Here is an 18,394-nt window from a genome sequence, read left to right on the forward strand (position 1 = left end):
TCGCTCCCACGGCTTCAACTATCATCTCTACGCTGATGACACCCAAATCTACATCTCTGCCCCTCTCCATCCCCCCCACCTTACCTCCTTCCCTTCCCCACAGCACCTGTATATATGTATATATGTTTGTACGTATTTATTACTCTATTTATTTATTTATTTTACTTGTACATATCTATTCTATTTATTTTATTTTGTTAATATGTTTTGTTTTGTTCTCTGTCTCCCCCTTCTAGACTGTGAGCCCACTGTTGGGTAGGGACCGTCTCTATATGTTGCCAACTTGTACTTCCCAAGCACTTAGTACAGTGCTCTGCACACAGTAAGCGCTCAATAAATACAATTGATTGATTGATTGATTATGCATATAGTAAAGACTGACCAGAAATCCATAGCCATTTCCTTCACATTATATATCATATAGTTATATAACTATATCATATAGTTATGACTGGCTTTCTAATAACAATATTTCTAGGCAAGTTTCTACAATTTGCTAAAATACACCAAATGAACTGCACCAAAGGCAATGAAAGCTCTTTCAATTTATGGGGTCGTCTTGCCTTAAAATTAGTGAGATCTACAGGCATAACCCCAGGTTGCTCACGCACCCCAGAATCCGTACGCCTCACCCCTGGAGTTACTTCCGATCACTGCTGATAAAAATCAATGTCCCTCCTCACCCCCTCTGACCCTGCTTTGGTCTGTTCCCACTGTTTCCCTGTTCAAATTATTATTATTAGTAGTAGTAGTAGTATGGTATTTGTTAAGTGCTAATTATGTGCCAAGCACTGGGGTAAATACAAGGTAATCAGGTTGTCCCATGTGGGGCTCACAGTCAATCTCCATCTTCCAGATGAGGTAACTGAGGGACAGGGAAGTTAAGCGGCTCGTCCAAGGTCACACAGCAGACAAGTGGTGGAGCCGGGATTAGAAGCCACGTCTTCTGACTTCCATCCCAAACCCGGGCCTTGCCACTAAGCCACGCTGCTTCTCAGTCAAATCCCGAACTTGTCCCCGCTCCCTTTCTAGTCTCTTCCCAGACATTCCCCATTTAAGCTCCTGGTGCCCTGCTTGTGGGTGGGGAGAGAATGACAGAATATTACTGAGTCCCAGCCAGCACCCCATTGACTAGTCGGGCAACATCTTCTTGCCTCACAAGGTGGGAAGCTGGTTACCTCCCTTCTGGCCACTCTCAGTTCTGATCACCTCTGCCCTGGAATCCCCCCCAAGGCTCTCAGCAGCTGCTCCCCCCGGTCCTCCTTGGGCTCCTCTGCGGTTGTTTCTGGGCCTTGGTGTGACCAGAAGCTCCATTACCTGCTTTTTTCAGGAGCTGCAAACCCTTCTCCCCAGCAAGCTTGATGCAGCTGGGCTCTCCTCACTGCTCTGAGACCTACTCAACCTTCTCTTCTCCTCAGCAGTAGGGCAGTTCCATCACCATGGAGACCCAGTTATGACTACAGCCTGGAGGTATTCACAACTACCTCTTGTTGAGGGGGAGAGGTGATGTCAGCTAGCTGTACCCAGGGCCCAGTTTTTTGTTTGGTTTTTTGTTGGGTGGGGAGGGGAACCCAGGGATTCAGACGCAGCTATGGTGGCCAGAGTAACACCAGGGAGCAGCTTCTGAGAAGGTGGAGCCCTGGTTTCCCAAACAAAAAAACAAAAAAACCCCACTACGTGCAATGGAAGAAAACTGGGGGAAATGGGTAGAAGGGGGCATCTGGGAGTGATCTACAGGACATTTTTATTTACCAGCAGAGCTTAGTTCATTCAGTCGTATTTACTGAGCGCTTACTGTGTGTAGAGCACTGTACTAAGTGCTTAGTTGTCACACTGGCGCTATTTCTGAAATGGAACCTAACTGCGTGTAAACCTAAGGGCAAGTATACCCCCACGATATGGCCATACATGAAATAGACAGATTTTCGAGGGACGTATTACAGACACATGCTGGGGTAGGCCTGTACTTAAATTCAAAGTAAAGCCAAATATTAACATTTACCTCATCTCCCTCGTAACATCCCTAAAGGGGTAGGGAGGAGGAATTCCACTTGGATCTGTGACCTTTGGGCATTTGACATTAGCCTCACTCTCACCCCCTCAGCATTTATGTACATAACTATAAATTATATATTATACAGTATTTACTTATATTAATGTCTGCCGTCTCCTCCTCTAGACTGAAAGCTTGCTGTGGGCAGAGAACATGTTTACCTACTCTTTAATATTCATTCATTCAATCGTATTTATTGAGTGCTTACTGTGGGCAGAGCACTCTACTAAACGCTTGGGAAAGTACAATACAACAATAAATGGACATTCCCTGCCCACAATGAGCTTAGAGTCTAGAGGTGGGAGAGACAGACATGAATATAAATGAGTAAATTACAGATAAGTGCTGTGGGGCTGGGAGGGGAGAAGAACAAAGGGAGCAAATCAGGGCAACACAGAAGGGAGTGGGAGAAGAGGAAAGGGAAGCTTAGTCTGGGAAGGGTTCTTGGAGATGCGCCTTCAATAAGGCTTTAAAGCAGGGGAGAGTAACTGCTGGATTTGAGGAAGGAGGTATACTCACTGAATCACTTAGTACAGTGCTCCACACAGTAAGTGCTAAATAAATACCACTGATGATGACGAAGGAATTGAATAAATCAATCCCTAAGAGGTAGAGAGAGGGAACTTAATAAATCAAAAATATATATTGAGTCCCTGCGACATGCTTGGAAAAGTACAACAGAATTCGTAGACATTATCCCTGCCCTCAAGATACTGGCAATCTAGCACAGGAGGTAGACTCTAATACTGTAAGATCCTTATTCATAGGGAACAAGTCTGTTGTACTATACTCACCCAAACATTTAGTACAGTGCTCTGCACACAGTACACACTCAATAAATACCACTGATGGACTGACTGAGAGACAATAAAATAACTTAGGCATGTATGTAAATGCTACGGGGGGTGGTGAGTGAGTGTCACAGGAATGATGAAGAGGTAGTATAAGGGTTATAAAATGGGGAGATTAGAAATTATTTAGGGAAGGCCTCCGGGAGGAGATGTGATCTCAGAAGGACTTTGAAGATGAGGAGAACTGTGGACTGTTGGGTAAGAAGAGGGAGGAGAGCTCTGCAGGAGAGCTCTGCAAAAGTGCTCAATAAATATGACTGGATGATAGAATGAATGAGAGGGCATGAGAAAAAAGGTCAGTAGGCAGAAGAGCTGAGAATGAGATTCAGTGAGTAGTTTGGAGGAACGAAGCACACAAGCTGGGGTGTGGTGGGAGATGAGTGGATGAGAAGGGGGAGAGAGCCGATTAAGTGCCTTCAAGCCAAAGGTCAAGAGTTTTGCTTGATGTGGAGAGGAATGGGCAACCGCTGGAGGTTTTTGAGAAGTGGGGAGAAGCGTGCAGAAGGTCATTTAAAAAAAATGATCTGGGGAACAGTCAAGTGTGGACCACAGAGGGGCGAAACAGTAATCAGGGAAGTTTGTGAGAAGGCTGATGCAATAGTGGAGACGGAAGATGACAAGTGCTTAGGTCAGGGTGGTGGCAGTTTGGACGGAGAGGAAAGGGTGGATCCTGGAGATGCTGCGAAGGAAGAACTGACAGGATTCGGAAACTGATGAATATGGAGGTTGAAAGAGAAAGAGTCTTAAAGGATAAAGCCAGAATTATCAGTCTGAGAGACGGGGCGCTCTCAGGGTTTAGCACAGTGCCCGGCACACAGTAAGCACTTAACAAATATCACTTAAAAAAAAACAACAACAAGAGGGGGATGATAGTGTTAACTGTGATGGGGTGAAGACTTGCCTAAGATTATGCAATAAGGAGAGACATCCAGGAATAAGAAGCTGGTCTCCTGATAAGCCGCTTGGGTTTCTTTCCAAAATGGGTGACATTTTGAGTACCTTTTCAGTCATGACAACTCAACTTGGAAGGCTGGGGTTAGTACTTAGCTTAGTACTACTTTGGACTATAAAAAAAAATTCACTTTACCAACAGGGAAACTCTACCAGGAAGTAAAGTTTGTATTCACTTATTGGTAAATAAAATCTTTGCGAGACCTTCAGGAACGGTTGATAAAACTGCTTAGCTACAAGTCGGAAGGGAGGACACTGTGAGGAGGATATGTACCTTTAAGAGCAAAGAAATGCACATCTCAAGGATAATAGATTGACACAGATAAGCAACTTCACCTAGTGGACACAGCACTGGGTCTGGGGTCAGAAGGACCTCACTCACACTCCTTTCCCCTGTAAATCCATATTACTCCCTCACAGAGATCTCTGCTCTCTTGACCCCATCCATCTCTCCGAGCGTCTCACACCCCACCTCGCCGCCCTCTCCTCTCTACCCAGTCTTGATGATCAGATTACTGCTCTCAACTCTACCCTTTCTACTCAGCTAGACTCACTCGCTCCCCTTTCCCTTCGCCGCTCTCGTACCACTAACCCACAGCCCTGGATCACTGCCACTGTCCGCCTCCTTCGCTCTTATGCTCGAGCTGCCGAATGCTGCTGGCGAAAGTCTAAACACCATGCCAACCTCGTTCACTTCAAGTTTATCCTTTCCTGCCTTAACTCAGCCCTCTCCTCTGCCAGACAAAACTATTTCTCCTCCCTTATTGACACCCATGCCCATCATCCCCGTCAGCTCTTCCGTACATTCAACTCCCTTCCAGGTCCCTGGTTCCTCCCCCTCCTCCTTCCCTCACCCCCAACGATCTGGCCTCCTACTTCATTAATAAAATTAAATCCATCAGGTCTGATGTCCCCAAAGTCACTCCTCCCACTTCTCCAACCCCCCGGCTCTCAACACTCTCTGCTATTCTCCCATCCTTCCCAGCAGTATCCTCAGAGGAGCTCTCCTCCCTCCTCTCAACTGCTACTCCGGCCACCTGTGCTTCTGACCCCATTCCCTCTCATCTCATGAACTCTCTCGCTCCGTCCTTTCTCCCCTCCTTAACTTCCATCTTCAACCGCTCACCCTCCACCGGTTCCTTCCCCTCTGCCTTCAAACATGCCCATGTCTCTCCCATCCTAAAAAAAACCCTCTCTTGACCCCACCTCACCTTCTAGTTATCGCCCCATCTCCCTCCTACCATTCCTTTCCAAACTTCTTGAACGAGTCGTCTACATGTGCTGCCTCGAATTCCTCAATACCAACTCTCTCCTCGACCCCCTCCAGTCTGGCTTCCGTCCCCTACATTCCACGGAAACTGCCCTCTCAAAGGTCACCAATGACCTCCTGCTTGCCAAATCCAACGGTTCATACTCTATCCTAATCCTCCTCGACCTCTCAGCTGCCTTCGACACTGTGGACCATCCCCTTCTCCTCAACACGCTATCCAACCTTGGCTTCACAGACTCCGTCCTCTACTGGTTCTCTTATCTCTCCGGTCGTTCATTCTCAGTCTCTTTTGCAGGCTCCTCCTCCCCCTCCCATCCCCTTACTGTGGGGGTTCCTCAAGGTTCAGTTCTTGGTCCCCTTCTGTTCTCGATCTACACTCACTCCCTTGGTGACCTCATTCGCTCCCACGGCTTCAACTATCATCTCTACGCTGATGACACCCAAATCTACATCTCTGCCCCTGCTCTCTCCCCCTCCCTCCAGGCTCGCATCTCCTCCTGCCTTCAGGACATCTCCATCTGGATGTCTGCCCGCCACCTAAAACTCAACATGTCCAAGACTGAACTCCTTGTCTTCCCTCCCAAACCCTGCCCTCTCCCTGACTTTCCCATTACTGTTGACGGCACTACCATCCTTCCCATCTCACAAGCCCGCAACCTTGGTGTCATCCTCGACTCAGCTCTCTCGTTCACCCCTCACATCCAAGCCGTCACCAAAACCTGCCGGTCCCAGCTCCACAACATTGCCAAGATCCACCCTTTCCTCTCCATCCAAACCGCTACCCTGCTCGTTCAAGCTCTCATCCTATCCCGTCTGGACTACTTTATCAGCCTCCTCTCCAATCTCCCATCCTCTTGTCTCTCCCCACTTCAATCCATACCTCACGCCGCTGCCCGGATTGTCTTTGTCCAGAAACACTCTGGGCATGTTACTCCCCTCCTCAAAAATCTCCAGTGGCTACCAATCAACCTACGCATCAGGCAGAAACTCCACACCCTTGGCTTCAAGGCTCTCCATCACCTCGCCCCCTCCTACCTCACCTCCCTTCTTTCCTTCTACAGCCCAGCCCGCACCCTCCGCTCCTCTGCCGCTAACCTCCTCACTGTGCCTCGTTCTTACCTGTCCCGCCGTCGACCCCCGGCCCACGTCCTCCCCCTGGCCTGGAATGCCCTCCCTCCCCACATCCGCCAATCTAGCTCTCTTCCTCCCTACAAGTCCCTACTGAGAGCTCACCTCCTCTAGGAGGCCTTCCCAGACTGAGCCCCCTCCTTCCTCTCCCCCTCCTCATCCCCCCCGCCTTACCTCCTTCCCTTCCCCACAGCACCTGTATATATGTATATATGTTTGTATGTATTTATTATCTATTTATTTATTTATTTTACTTGTACATATCTGTTCTACTTATTTTGTTAATATGTTTTGTTTTGTTCTCTGTCTCCCCCTTCTAGACTGTGAGCCCACTGTTAGGTAGGGACCGTCTCTATATGTTGCCAACTTGTACTTCCCAAGCGCTATTTATTTTACTTGTACATATCTATTCTATTTATTTTATTTTGTTAATATGTTTTGTTTTGTTCTCTGTCTCCCCCTTCTAGACTGTGAGCCCACTGTTGGGTAGGGACCGTCTCTATATGTTGCCAACTTGTACTTCCCAAGCCCTTAGTACAGTGCTCTGCACACAATAAATGCTCAATAATTACGATTGATTGATTGATTGACCTGGGTTCGAAACCCAGCTCTGCCACTTGTCTGCTGTGTGACCTTGGGTAAGTCATTTCACTTCCTCTGTGTCTCAGTTTCCTCATCTGTAAAATGGGGATTAAGGTGGTGAGCTCTACGTTGGACAGGGACTATGTCCAATCTGATTATCTTGTATGTACTCCAGCACTTAGAACAGTGGCTGGCACAAAGTAAGCACTTACATACTGCAATTATTATTACTATTTTTATATTAAATTTGACCCTTTTCTCATACAGCATAGTGACAAACATATGTCATAAAAGCTGAGCAAGATTAAGTGATGTCAGACTGTTCAAAGCAAGGGTGCAACTTTTTTTTAATCAGGCGGTAAGAACATTTGTACGGTCACTTCTTTACCCTAAGATTTTTTTAAGTGATTTTCAAAAATGATTTCTACCTCTCAGACTCTGAGTCCTAGGTAGAATGGGGACTATAGCCCGTTGTTGGGTAGGGATTGTCTCTGTTGCCAAATTGTACTTTCCAAGCACTTAGTACAGTGCTCTGCACACAGTAAGTACTCAATAAATACGACTGAATGAATGATCTGATTATCCTTAGCACAGTTCTTAGTAAGCACTTGATCAACTAATAACACAAACAGAAAGGTTCGCATAATCAGAGCTTGTGCAACTTTTCAAGTCAGTCGGTCAATCATATTTATTGAGCGCTGACTGGGTACTAAAGGCATTTTCAGTGGAGAAAATTCATCATGCTTGAAATAGAACACTTCATGACATACCTCTGCAATTGAGCAATCTCTTGACTGATATCATCAAGTTCTTTCACCCCTGTAAATTCCCCTGATGCAACAGAAGTTGAACTATCCTATAAAAAAAAGCAAAGCATTATTATACAAGTGAAAAAATTCACGAGAAAATTTTGCTCTTCTCAAAGCAACAGTGGCCTTCCATCATGATTTGCCCAACTGTTCCCCAGACAATTCCGTAAACTTCCAGGTCATAAGTAAACATGTTAGGGAAGTGAAACTCAAACATTAACTTCTGGAGTAGTAGTCATAATAATGATAATAATAATAATTGTGGCATTTGTTAAGCATTTACTCTGTGCCAGGCACGGTACTACGCACTGGGGTGGATACAAGCAAATCAGTTGGACACGGTTCATGTCATCATCATCATCATCATCAATCGTATTTATTGAGCGCTTACTATGTGCAGAGCACTGTACTAAGCGCTTGGGAAGTACAAATTGGCAACATATAGAGACAGTCCCTACCCAACAGTGGGCTCACAGTCTAAAAGAGGGAGACAGAGAACAAAACCAAACATACTAACAAAATAAAATAAATAGAATAGATATGTCCCACATGGGGCTCACAGTCTGAATCCCCATTTGTCAGATGAGATAACTGAGGCACAGAGAAGTGATGTGATTTGCCCAAGGTCACACAGCAGCTGTGTCACAGAGCAGGGACTAGAACCCAGGCCTGTGCACTTTCCACTAGGACAAGCTGCTTCCGAATAATAACGTTTATTAAGCACCCACTGAATGCAATGCGCTATATTAAGCAGAATCAAAGGCGAAGCAATCTAAGCGCTGGGGTAGATACAAGGTAATCAGGCTGTCCCATGTGGGGCTCACAGTCTTAATCCCCATTTGGAGGTATCTGAGGCACAGAGAAGTGAAGTGGCTTGCCCAAGGTCACCCAGCAGGCGAGTGGCGGAGCCGGGAGGAGAACCCACGTCCTCTGACTCCCAAGCCCGGGCTCTTGCCGCTAAGCCAGGCTGCTTCTCACTGCTTTCTGGGCTGGCTCATTAATCAGGTGTATTGATGACCTCTGACTCCAAAGTCCGTGCTCTTTCCACTGAGCCACGCTGCTTCTCTGCTCACACCAGAGTTTTTCAATTTTCTCAATAAAGTCCGTGACCGGACTCCCCTCTTGGATTGTAAACACTGAAATAAGCACCTGGGCAAGTCACTTCACTTCTCTGGGCCTCAGTTACCTCATCCGTCAAATGGGGGTGGCGACTGTGAGCCCCACGTGGGACAAGGGACTGTGTCTAACCCGATTTGCTCTTATCCACCCCAGCGCTTAGTTCAGTGCTTAACGAATACCAAAATTATTATTAAATCACAGATAGAAGGAAGTAATAATAGTTCAACATACTTGCTGTGGTAGAAGTCGGGGTGGGGGGTGAGTAACTAGGGGTGGGGTGGAAGGGCTGACGGGGCAGCTTATCTCAATTATTTTACTTGTACATATCTATTCTATGTATTTTATTTTGTTAATGTGTTTGGTTTTGTTCTCTGTCTCCCCCTTCTAGACTGTGAGCCCACTGTTGGGTAGGGACTGTCTCTATATGTTGCCAACGTGTACTTCCCAAGCGCTTAGTACAGTGCTCTGCACACAGTAAGCGCTCAATAAATACGATTGATTGATTGATGGACTTGGGGCTCCAGGGAGGGCCATTAGGAAAGAAACTCATATTTCTCAGCAAGGGGAGGAAACATTTCAAATGGTTTGTTAGTGCCACCCTGTGGATGATGGCAAGAAATTAAAAATAATATAGACATATTTATACAGGTATATACATAGAGAGAGAGTACTTCAAAATAACCTACAGTTGGGAATCAATCACTACTCACCTGAATAGGAACACTCCTCTCTGCGGGTGGGATCATGTCCGGTGACAAAACTTGGGGAGGATCGATTCCTTTACTGACCTTCTGCTGAATAAAATACATAGCCAGCGCAAACTGGTCCTTGCTTAACTTCCCCATCTGCCGCGTATCTGCCAGGGCCCTGTCGGAAATGTGGTGACATTTATTACGTGGTCCGTTCGTTTAGCCTTACAAAGAGATACCAAACATTTTCCAACTCCTGCAATGACGTACGTGGATCATAAAATGAATAAAATCAGCCACCTTTTCTAATCGCCCAGCCCAAATTATTACTGGGCTGCCTAAGGCTAGAGCTAACAATCAATCCATCAATCAACCGTGCTTACTGAGCGCTTACCGTGCGGAGAGCACTGTACTAAGAGCTTGGGAGAATTCAATGTAACAGAGTTGGTAGTCATATTCCTGCCCATAAGGGGCTTACAGTCTAGAGGAGTAGACAGACAGTAAAATAAATTACACATATGTACATAAAGCCAAGCATGTCATTCCAATTCAAGTGACATCGGGTTTGTTTAAAAAAAAATCCACAGGGTTTGGCTCTTTACCATACATTTGGGTATTTCTGAATAAAACGGAATAACCTTTCCACTCTATGTGGGGTTGGAATTTGGGTTCCCCATGATCCATCCCATCCCCACCCCCTAATTTCAGTACACCAAATTTGTCCGGAACACAGGCTTTCACTATGTGTTTTGGCATTAGAGAACTTTCATCCTCCAACAGCCTGTATCAGAAAAATGGTTATTTCTTCTAACATCATCCTTACACCTCCACTGTCCCCACTTCCAGCATCTCTCACTCCAAATAATGTGAAATAACTTCATAGACTGTAAGTTTGACGTTATCATACTTGAGATAGAAAAGTGACCAAATCCGACCTTAAAAACATTCTGAGTGCAGATGACCAGATCATAAATTTAGTGTTCCCTAATTCCAGATATGGCCTTAAAGTAATAAAGCACTTCTCGATATCTTATTAAATCTCTTTCGCTGCAACTTCCTCAGAAGAACATCTTATCTTCCTCAAAATAATGACCTTTCCTCTGCTGTATACACTTCAAGAATGTTAAACCACCTTCAACTTCCTCTTCTTACTCAGCCTTTGACATTTCTTCATAAATCCAGTTTTCCTGCCCTTCACAGTCATGGTTCCCCTAAACCCTCTGATATCTTCATATACCTCCAGAGGAATGAAGTTCCCAAATGGCCCCCAATGAAGAGAAAAGAAATCTCCAAATAGACAGACTTACCATATATGTGCTAAGAGACTCTGGGAAAGGCCTGAATGCATAAAAATTTCTTTCACTTCCTGGCCGCTCACGTAGCCATCCATGTCCAAATCAGTCTTCAAGAAAATTTCATCATAACGTACCTTATCGGATATTGGCACCACCCAATTCACAGTTGGCTGAAAATGTATAAAATATTTAAATTGATTGTTTAAAAAAATCAATCGATGTTTATATTACTTCTTACTTCCAAGAGTTCAGACATTGGCTGGTTACTTAAACTTGCATGTCAGTACTGTCAGCATTCTTTTTCACCAAAAATGATCCTCTTCACTCAAGTTTGATTGCTTATGAATTGTGTGTGATAGGAAGATATCTTTAGGAGATCTTAATTTGTTGGACTCAGATGTGGACTTAAAAGCACGGCTCAGTGGAAAGAGCCCGGGCTTGGGAGTCAGGCCAAGGGTTCTAATCCCGGCTCCATCACCTGTAAGCTGTGTGACTTTGGGCAAGTCACTTTACTTCTCTGTGCCTCAGTTACCTCATCTATAAAATGGGGATTAGGACTGTGAGCCCCAGGTGAGACAACCTGATCACCTTGTAACCTCCCCAGCACTTTGAACAGTGCTTTGCACACAGTAAGTGCTTAACAAATGCCTTCATCATTCAAGCACTTAGTACAGTGCTCTGCACACAGTAAGCGCTCAATAAATACGACTGAATGAATGAAGGGGAGGGGCTAGGAGTGCAACTTCCCAAGAACCTCCCCCCAGCAATTTTTTTCCAATTTTATAATTTTTCAAATTAAGTGACATATTTAATCTAAAATACATTTTTTTCCTTCAAGTCTATATTTTTTTAAATCTTCTGTGCCATCCTGCTTTTAAAAGAGGAACAACGTGACCATATATTGTTAAAACACTAGTTTGAAAGAAAAGTCCCCAATCTACATTTCTCAGTGACACAAAAAGGCAGCCTCAGACTGAGGCTCAAAATCATTCATAATAATAATAACAATACCTGTGTTATTTGCTAAGCACTTACTATGTGTCAGGCACTGTTTTAAATGCCGGGATAGATACAAATTAATCAGGTTGGACACAGTCCCTGTCCCACATAGAAAATGCCGGGAATGTGTCTGTTGTTGTACTCTCCCAAGTGCTTAGTCCAGTGCTCTGCACACAGTAAGTGCTCAATAAATACGACCGAATGAATGAAAGGGAGTTTTGTCATCAAATCTTTTCGTCATTCCCCAATTAAGCTTCACCATTCTAAGTTCGGCCTATGGCATTTGTGTTTATTCACTTACCCATAGCATTTACGCATATTTGCAACTACAGTAACTTTACACTTATTTGGTTCTCTATCCTGCCATACTTCTGCTACCAGCAGCTGTATTCCATAAGCGGCAACTTTTCAATTTGAGTTCAGGAGCGGGGACTTTAAGAGGGGGGTGTTACCTGGGGAGGTGGGGTAAAAGGGAAACGTCTTTAAAGAACTAGCAGGCCACCGTTTTGGGATCTTTTCAGCCCTGGCCGGAAACTCACAGCTATAGCCAGAGACCTGGAATGAGTAAGGATGGGAGTCTAGTTCCAGTGTAGCCTGGTGGAAAGAGCACAAGCCTAATCCCAGCTCTACCACTGCCCTGCTGGGTGACCTTAGGCAAGTCTGTTAACCTCTTTGGGCCTCAGTTTCCTCACCTGCTAACTGGGGTCAAGATATACGGTTAGCCCCTGATAAACTTGAAGCAGAGTGGCTTAGTGGAAAGAGCACAGGCTTGGCAGTCAGAGGTCGTGGGTTCTAATCCCGGCTCCTCCACTTGTCAACTTAACTTCTCTGGGCCTCAGTTACCTCACCTGTAAAAATGGGGATTAAGATTGTGAGCCCCATGTGGGACAACCTTGTGTCTCCCCCAGTGCTTACAACAGTGCTTGGCACATAGTAAGCACCTAACAAATACCATTATTATTATTATAAACTTGTATCTACCCTAGCACCTAGTAAACGCTTAATAAATGCCATCATTTCAAACAATTGAAATGGTATGGGGGCAATTACCCCATCAGCCCCCAGGAGTTGGCACCTAGGTTATATGCCACTGATTTTCTTTCCTTCACCACATTTTAGAATAATAATAATAGTAGTAATGGTACTTGTTAAGCACTCACTATGTGCCAAGCACTGTTCTGAGCACTGAGGTAGACACAAGTTAATCAGGTTGGACATAGTCCCTGTCCCACATGGGGCTCACACTCTTAATCCCCATTTTACAGATGAGGTAACGGAGGTCCAGAGAAGTCAAGTGACTTGCCCAAAGTCACCCAGCAGTCACGTGGCGGAATCGGGATTAGAACCCAGGTCCTTCTGACTCCCAGGCCGTGCTCTATCCACTAGACCACACTGATTCTCTAGAAATTCCTAATTATGTCCAAGTCCTCACTAGCTACCAACTATTCCAATGCACCCACTGGATTTTTGAGGCTTTAAGCATTAGGTTACAAGCATTTATCACCCTTTGGCTGCTACCTTCCCTGTTACTGAGAATTGAAAACTTATTAAATTTTCGCTTTTCTCATTTAAAGTTTTTAAATGAGATTCTTGTTTCTTTTTAAGTTTCCTCATATTACTACATGGTCTTTTACCCTTCCCCAGTTTTCATCGCCGTAGATTAGAAATAATGACCGGGCAAACTAAGAGCGCGATTCGGAAAACATTCACCTCATACCCTCTTCCCCTTTTAATAGTCAAAGTAAACCGAGGTACTGAGGGCCCAATTCAGTGCAATGCACCATACCAAGTCTTTGGGAAAGCGCAACATAAAGAAGTGACGTGTCTGTCCCCTGTCCACAAGCCGCTTTCACTCTGATAGGGGATAGCCATCTACCTTGGATGTTTGATTGTTAAAATACGCATCTCAGAAATATACTCATAAAGTACTTTCATTTGAGGAACAGGAAAGCATCTAAATCGTCACAACCACGTAAGGGTTCAACAAAAATGTCCCAGAAAAAAAAAAAAAGTACCATACCTGCACTTGTTTTATACTATGTTTAGGAGATAAACTTCCTGTACTGTTCAGGCTGTTTACACTACCATGGGAGGGAGTTGAACGAAGGCTATCTTTAGGTGGAGGGCTTGCAGGAAGAACGGCAACCGCACCAGGAAAAACAGCTTTCTTTCTTTTGGAAGGTGGTATAAGTGCTGGGGGTAGTACAGATGGTACTGGCTCTTTCTCAAGAGCTCGATAGACTAAATGCATTGCCTAAAAATGCAAAGAATAAAATAGATTTATATGCTAAGGCAACAACCATAGACAGTCTGAGAGAAAACAATCAACCAGTGGCATTTCCTGAGTGCCTACTATGTGCAAAGCGCTGTACTTAAGCACTTGGAAAAGGACAACAGAGTTGGCAGTTAGGTCCCCTGTCCACAAGGAGCTTATAGTCAGACAAACCTATGGAATTCAAATGACAGGTTTTTCATCATTTATTGCTCTGAGACAAAGACTTTTTGACTTGAAGAAATTTATAAGTCCTTCTAGACTGTGAGCCCGTTGTTGGGTAGGGACTGTCTCTATATATTGCCGACATGTACTTCCCAAGCGCTTAGTACAGTGCTCTGCACACAGTAAGCCCTCAATAAATACAATTGAATGAATGAATGAATGAATACATAGAGCAGATCAAAAAATAATTTTCCTGGTGGGTATTTTTTTTTCCAGACCATAAGCTCATTGTGGGCAGGGAACATTTCTGCCAACTATATTGTACTGTACTATCCCTAATGCTTAATACAGTGCTCCGCACGTAGTAAAGGCTCAATAAATAGCACTGATTGATTTAAATTAAAAATGGAGCTCTTTAAGAACTTGCAAATAAGTCATTCATTACTTTCACCATTTAAGAAGTCACTCTGAAATTTATGTGGATTCCAGTTTCTGAAATGTGGAAATCTAAAGGATACAGGAATAACTGGATGCAATTTTAAATCAATCAATAAAAATATATGAAATAATGTGAACTAACTTATGATTGGAATTGACATTCATTTATTCATTCAATCATATTTATTGAGCACTTACTGTGTGCAGAGCACTGTACCAAGCGCTTGGGAAGTACAAATCGGACTTAGTACTTCCACCTCATGAAAATGGAACAAGTGTACCAAATTAAAATTTGTCTTCCAACCATACCAAATAAAATCCACTTTAATATGCCACATTCCCTAACAATATTAGAAGTCCTAAATTAATTCAGTAATGGATATGTGATATTACAAAAGTGAAACCGGTATTATTATTATGATACTTGTTAAGTGCTTACTATGCATCAAACATAACAATCAATTGTGTTTATTGAGTGCTTCCTGTGTGCAGAACACTGTACTAAGCACTTGGGAGAGTACAATGCAACAGAGTTAGCAGACACATTCCCTGCCCACAATGAGCTCACAGCATGGGGGGAGAGGGGGGACAGACATTAATATAAATTATAGATATGTAGATAAGTGCCATGGGGCTGAGGGAGGGGTGAATAAAGGGAGCAAATCAGAGTGACACAAAGGGAGTGGGATAAGAGGAAATGAGGGCTTAGTTAGGGAAGGCCTCGTGCGGAAGATGTGTCTTCGATAAGGCTTTGAATGTGGAAAGAGTAATTGTCTGGATATGAGAAGGGAGGGTGTTCCAGGCCAGAGGCAGGACGTGGGTAAGAGGTCGGTGACGAGATAGATGAGACTGCGGTATGGTGTGTACATTGGCATTAAAAGAGTGAAGTGTGCAATCTGGGTTGTAATGGGAGAGCAGTGAGGTACGGTAGGAGGGGGCAAGATCAATCAATCAATCATATTTATTGAGCGCTTACTGTGTGCAGAGCACTGTACTAAGCGCTTGGGAAGTACAAGTTGGCAACATATAGAGACGGTCCCTACCCAACAGTGGGCTCACAGTCTAGAAGGGGGAGACAGAGAATAAAACAAAACATATTAACAAAATAAAATAAATAGAATAGCTATGTACAAGTAAAATAAATAGAGTAATAAATACGTACAAACATATATACAGGTGCTGTGGGGAAGGGAAGGAGGTAAGACGGTGGGGATGGAGGGGGGAGGAGGGGGAGAGGAAGGAGGGGGCTCAGTCTGGGAAGGCCTCCTGGAGGAGGTGGGCTCTCAGCAGGGCCTTGAAGGGAGGAAGAAAGCTAGCTTGGCGGATGGGCAGAGGGAGGGCATTCCAGGCCCGGGGGATGACGTGGGCCGGGGGTCGATGGCGGGACAGGCGAGAGCGAGGTACGGTGAGGAGATTAGCGGCGGAGGAGCGGAGGGTGCGGGCTAGGCTGTAGAAGGGAAGGGAGGGAGGGAGAAGGGAGGTGAGGAAGGAGGGGGCGAGGTGATGGAGAGCCTTGAAGCCGAGGGTGAGGAGTAGGTTGGAGATCGGAGAGGAGGCTGATACAGTCCAGTCGGGATAGGATGAGAGCTTGAACGAGCAGGGTAGCGGTTTGGATGGAGAGGAAAGGGCGGATCTTGGCAATGTTGCAGAGCTGAGACTGGCAGGATTTGGTGACGGCTTGGATGTGAGGGGTGAACGAGAGTGCGGAGTCGAGGATAACACCAAGGTTGCGGGCTTGTGAGACGGGAAGGATGGTAGTGCCGTCAACAGTGATGGGAAAGTCAGGGAGAAGGCAGGGTTTGGGAGGGAAGACAAGGAGTTCAGTCTTGGGCATGTTGAGTTTTAGGTGGCGGGCAGACATCCAGATGGAGATGTCCTGAAGGCAGGAGGAGATGTGAGCCTGGAGGGAGGAGGAGAGAGCAGGGGCAGAGATGTAGATTTGGGTGTCATCAGCATAGAGATGATAGTTGAAGCCGTGGGAGCAAATGAGGTCACCAAGGGAGATGATTGAGTGCTTTAAGGCCAATGGTAAGGAGTTTGATGAGGATGGGCAACCACTGCAAGTTCTTCAGGAGTGGGGAAACACGGACTGAATGTTTTTGCAGAAAAATGATCCAGGGAGCAGGGTGAAGTATGGACTGAAGTGGGCAGAGAGCGAAGGCAGGGAGGACAGCAAAGAGGCTTATGCAGTAATTAAGGCAAGATAGGCTAAGTGCTTGGAACAGGGTAGCAGGTTGGATGGAGAGAAAAGGGCAGATTTTAGCGATGTTGTGAAAATTGAACTAACAGGATTTAGTAATAGATTGAATATGTAGGTTGAAAGAGAGAAGAGTTAAGGATAATGCCACGGTTATAGGTTTGAGAGACAGGAAGGATGGTGCCGTCTACAGTGATGGGAAAATCATTGGGAGGACAAGGTTTGGGTGGGAAGATAAGGAGTTCTGCTTTGGACATGTTAAGTTTGGGGTGTCGGAGCGACCTCCAAGTAGAGCTGTCTTGAAGGCAGAAGGAAATGCAAGACTGCAGAGAAGGAGAGAGTGAAGGAGTGGTAGCTCAAAGCCATAGAAGCGAATGAGTTTTCCAAGAGAGTGGGTGTACATGGAGAATAGAAGGGGCCCAGAACTGAGCCTTGAGGGACTCCAACAGTTAGAAAACGGGAGGCAGAAGAGGAGCCTGCAAAAGAAACTGAGAATGAGAGGCCAGAGAGACAGGAGAACTAGGAGAGGACAGTGTCAGTGAAGCCAAGGGAGGATAATGTTTCCAGGAGAAGGGGCTAGTCGACAAGGCTGGAGTAGAGACCATTGGATTTGGCCGGAAGAAGTCACTGCTGACTTTTGAGAAGGAGGTTTCTGTGCAGTGAAGGGGACAGAAGCCAGATTGCAAGGAGTCAAGGAGAGAAATGGAGAGGAGGAACTTGAGCCAGCGGGTGTAGACAAGTCGCTCAAGGAGTTTGGAAACGAATGGTAGGAGGGAGATGGGGCTATAACTAGAGGGAGCCGTGGGGTCAAGGGAGGGTTTTTTTTAGGATAGGGAAGACATGAGCGTGTGTGAAAACAGTGGGGAAGAAAGCCACTGGAGAGCATAGAGTTGAAGATGGCAGTCAGGGAGGGGGCAAGCGCTTTGATAAGATGCAAAAGGATGGGGTCAGATGCTCAGGTGGAGGTGGTGGATTTTGAGAGAAGGCAAGAGATCTCCTTTTGGAAAGGGGAAGGAGAGTGGGACTGGAGGGGAGCATGGGAGATTTGGGGGAGATCACACCTGATTGTTTCAATTTTCTCAATAAAGTAGGTGGCCAGGTCATTAGGGGGCGAGAGAAGGGGGAGAAGCGGGGACAAGGGATTTGAGTAGGGAGTTAAATGTCTGAAACGACTGGCGAGGGCAATAGGCATGGGTGTCAATAAGGACAGACAAAGAATTTTGCCGGGCAGAAGCGAGGGCAGAGTTAAAACACACAAGGATAAACTTGAAGTGGATGAGGTCAGCCTGATATCTTGCTTTCCGCCAGCAGCACTCTACAGCTCATGCGCAGAGAGCGAAGGAGGCGGACTGTGGAGGTGATCCAGAGCTGTGGGTTAGTGGTATGAGAATGACGAAGGGATAGGGGAGTGAGTGAGTTGAGTTCAGTACCCCAGTGCTTGACACATAGTAAGCGCTTAACAAAAACAAAAAAAAACCCCACTGTTTTATGCACTAGGTTAGATACAAATTAATCAGGTTGGACACAGACCCTGTCCCACATGGGGCTCACAGCTTAAAAAGGAGGGAGAATGGGT

General features: G+C 45.3%; 1 protein-coding gene across 11 annotated transcripts in view; it reads right to left on the bottom strand.

Annotated features, from left to right (window-relative positions):
• EPS15L1 (epidermal growth factor receptor pathway substrate 15 like 1) overlaps nucleotides 1-18,394 on the bottom strand; it is a 153,649-nt gene that overhangs the window by 91,316 nt on the left and 43,939 nt on the right. For all 11 annotated transcript variants that reach the window (XM_038740024.1, XM_038740023.1, XM_038740018.1 and 8 more), the window contains 4 exons: nucleotides 13,767-14,000; nucleotides 10,760-10,917; nucleotides 9,474-9,630; nucleotides 7,606-7,691 (listed from right to left, as the gene is read on the bottom strand). In XM_038740024.1, the coding sequence (XP_038595952.1) occupies nucleotides 7,606-7,691; nucleotides 9,474-9,630; nucleotides 10,760-10,917; nucleotides 13,767-14,000 (635 nt within the window). The remainder of the gene's footprint in view (nucleotides 1-7,605; nucleotides 7,692-9,473; nucleotides 9,631-10,759; nucleotides 10,918-13,766; nucleotides 14,001-18,394) is intronic.

The sequence above is a fragment of the Tachyglossus aculeatus genome, chromosome X1, assembly GCF_015852505.1.
Source record: "Tachyglossus aculeatus isolate mTacAcu1 chromosome X1, mTacAcu1.pri, whole genome shotgun sequence".
NCBI classification, from domain to species: domain Eukaryota; kingdom Metazoa; phylum Chordata; class Mammalia; order Monotremata; family Tachyglossidae; genus Tachyglossus; species Tachyglossus aculeatus.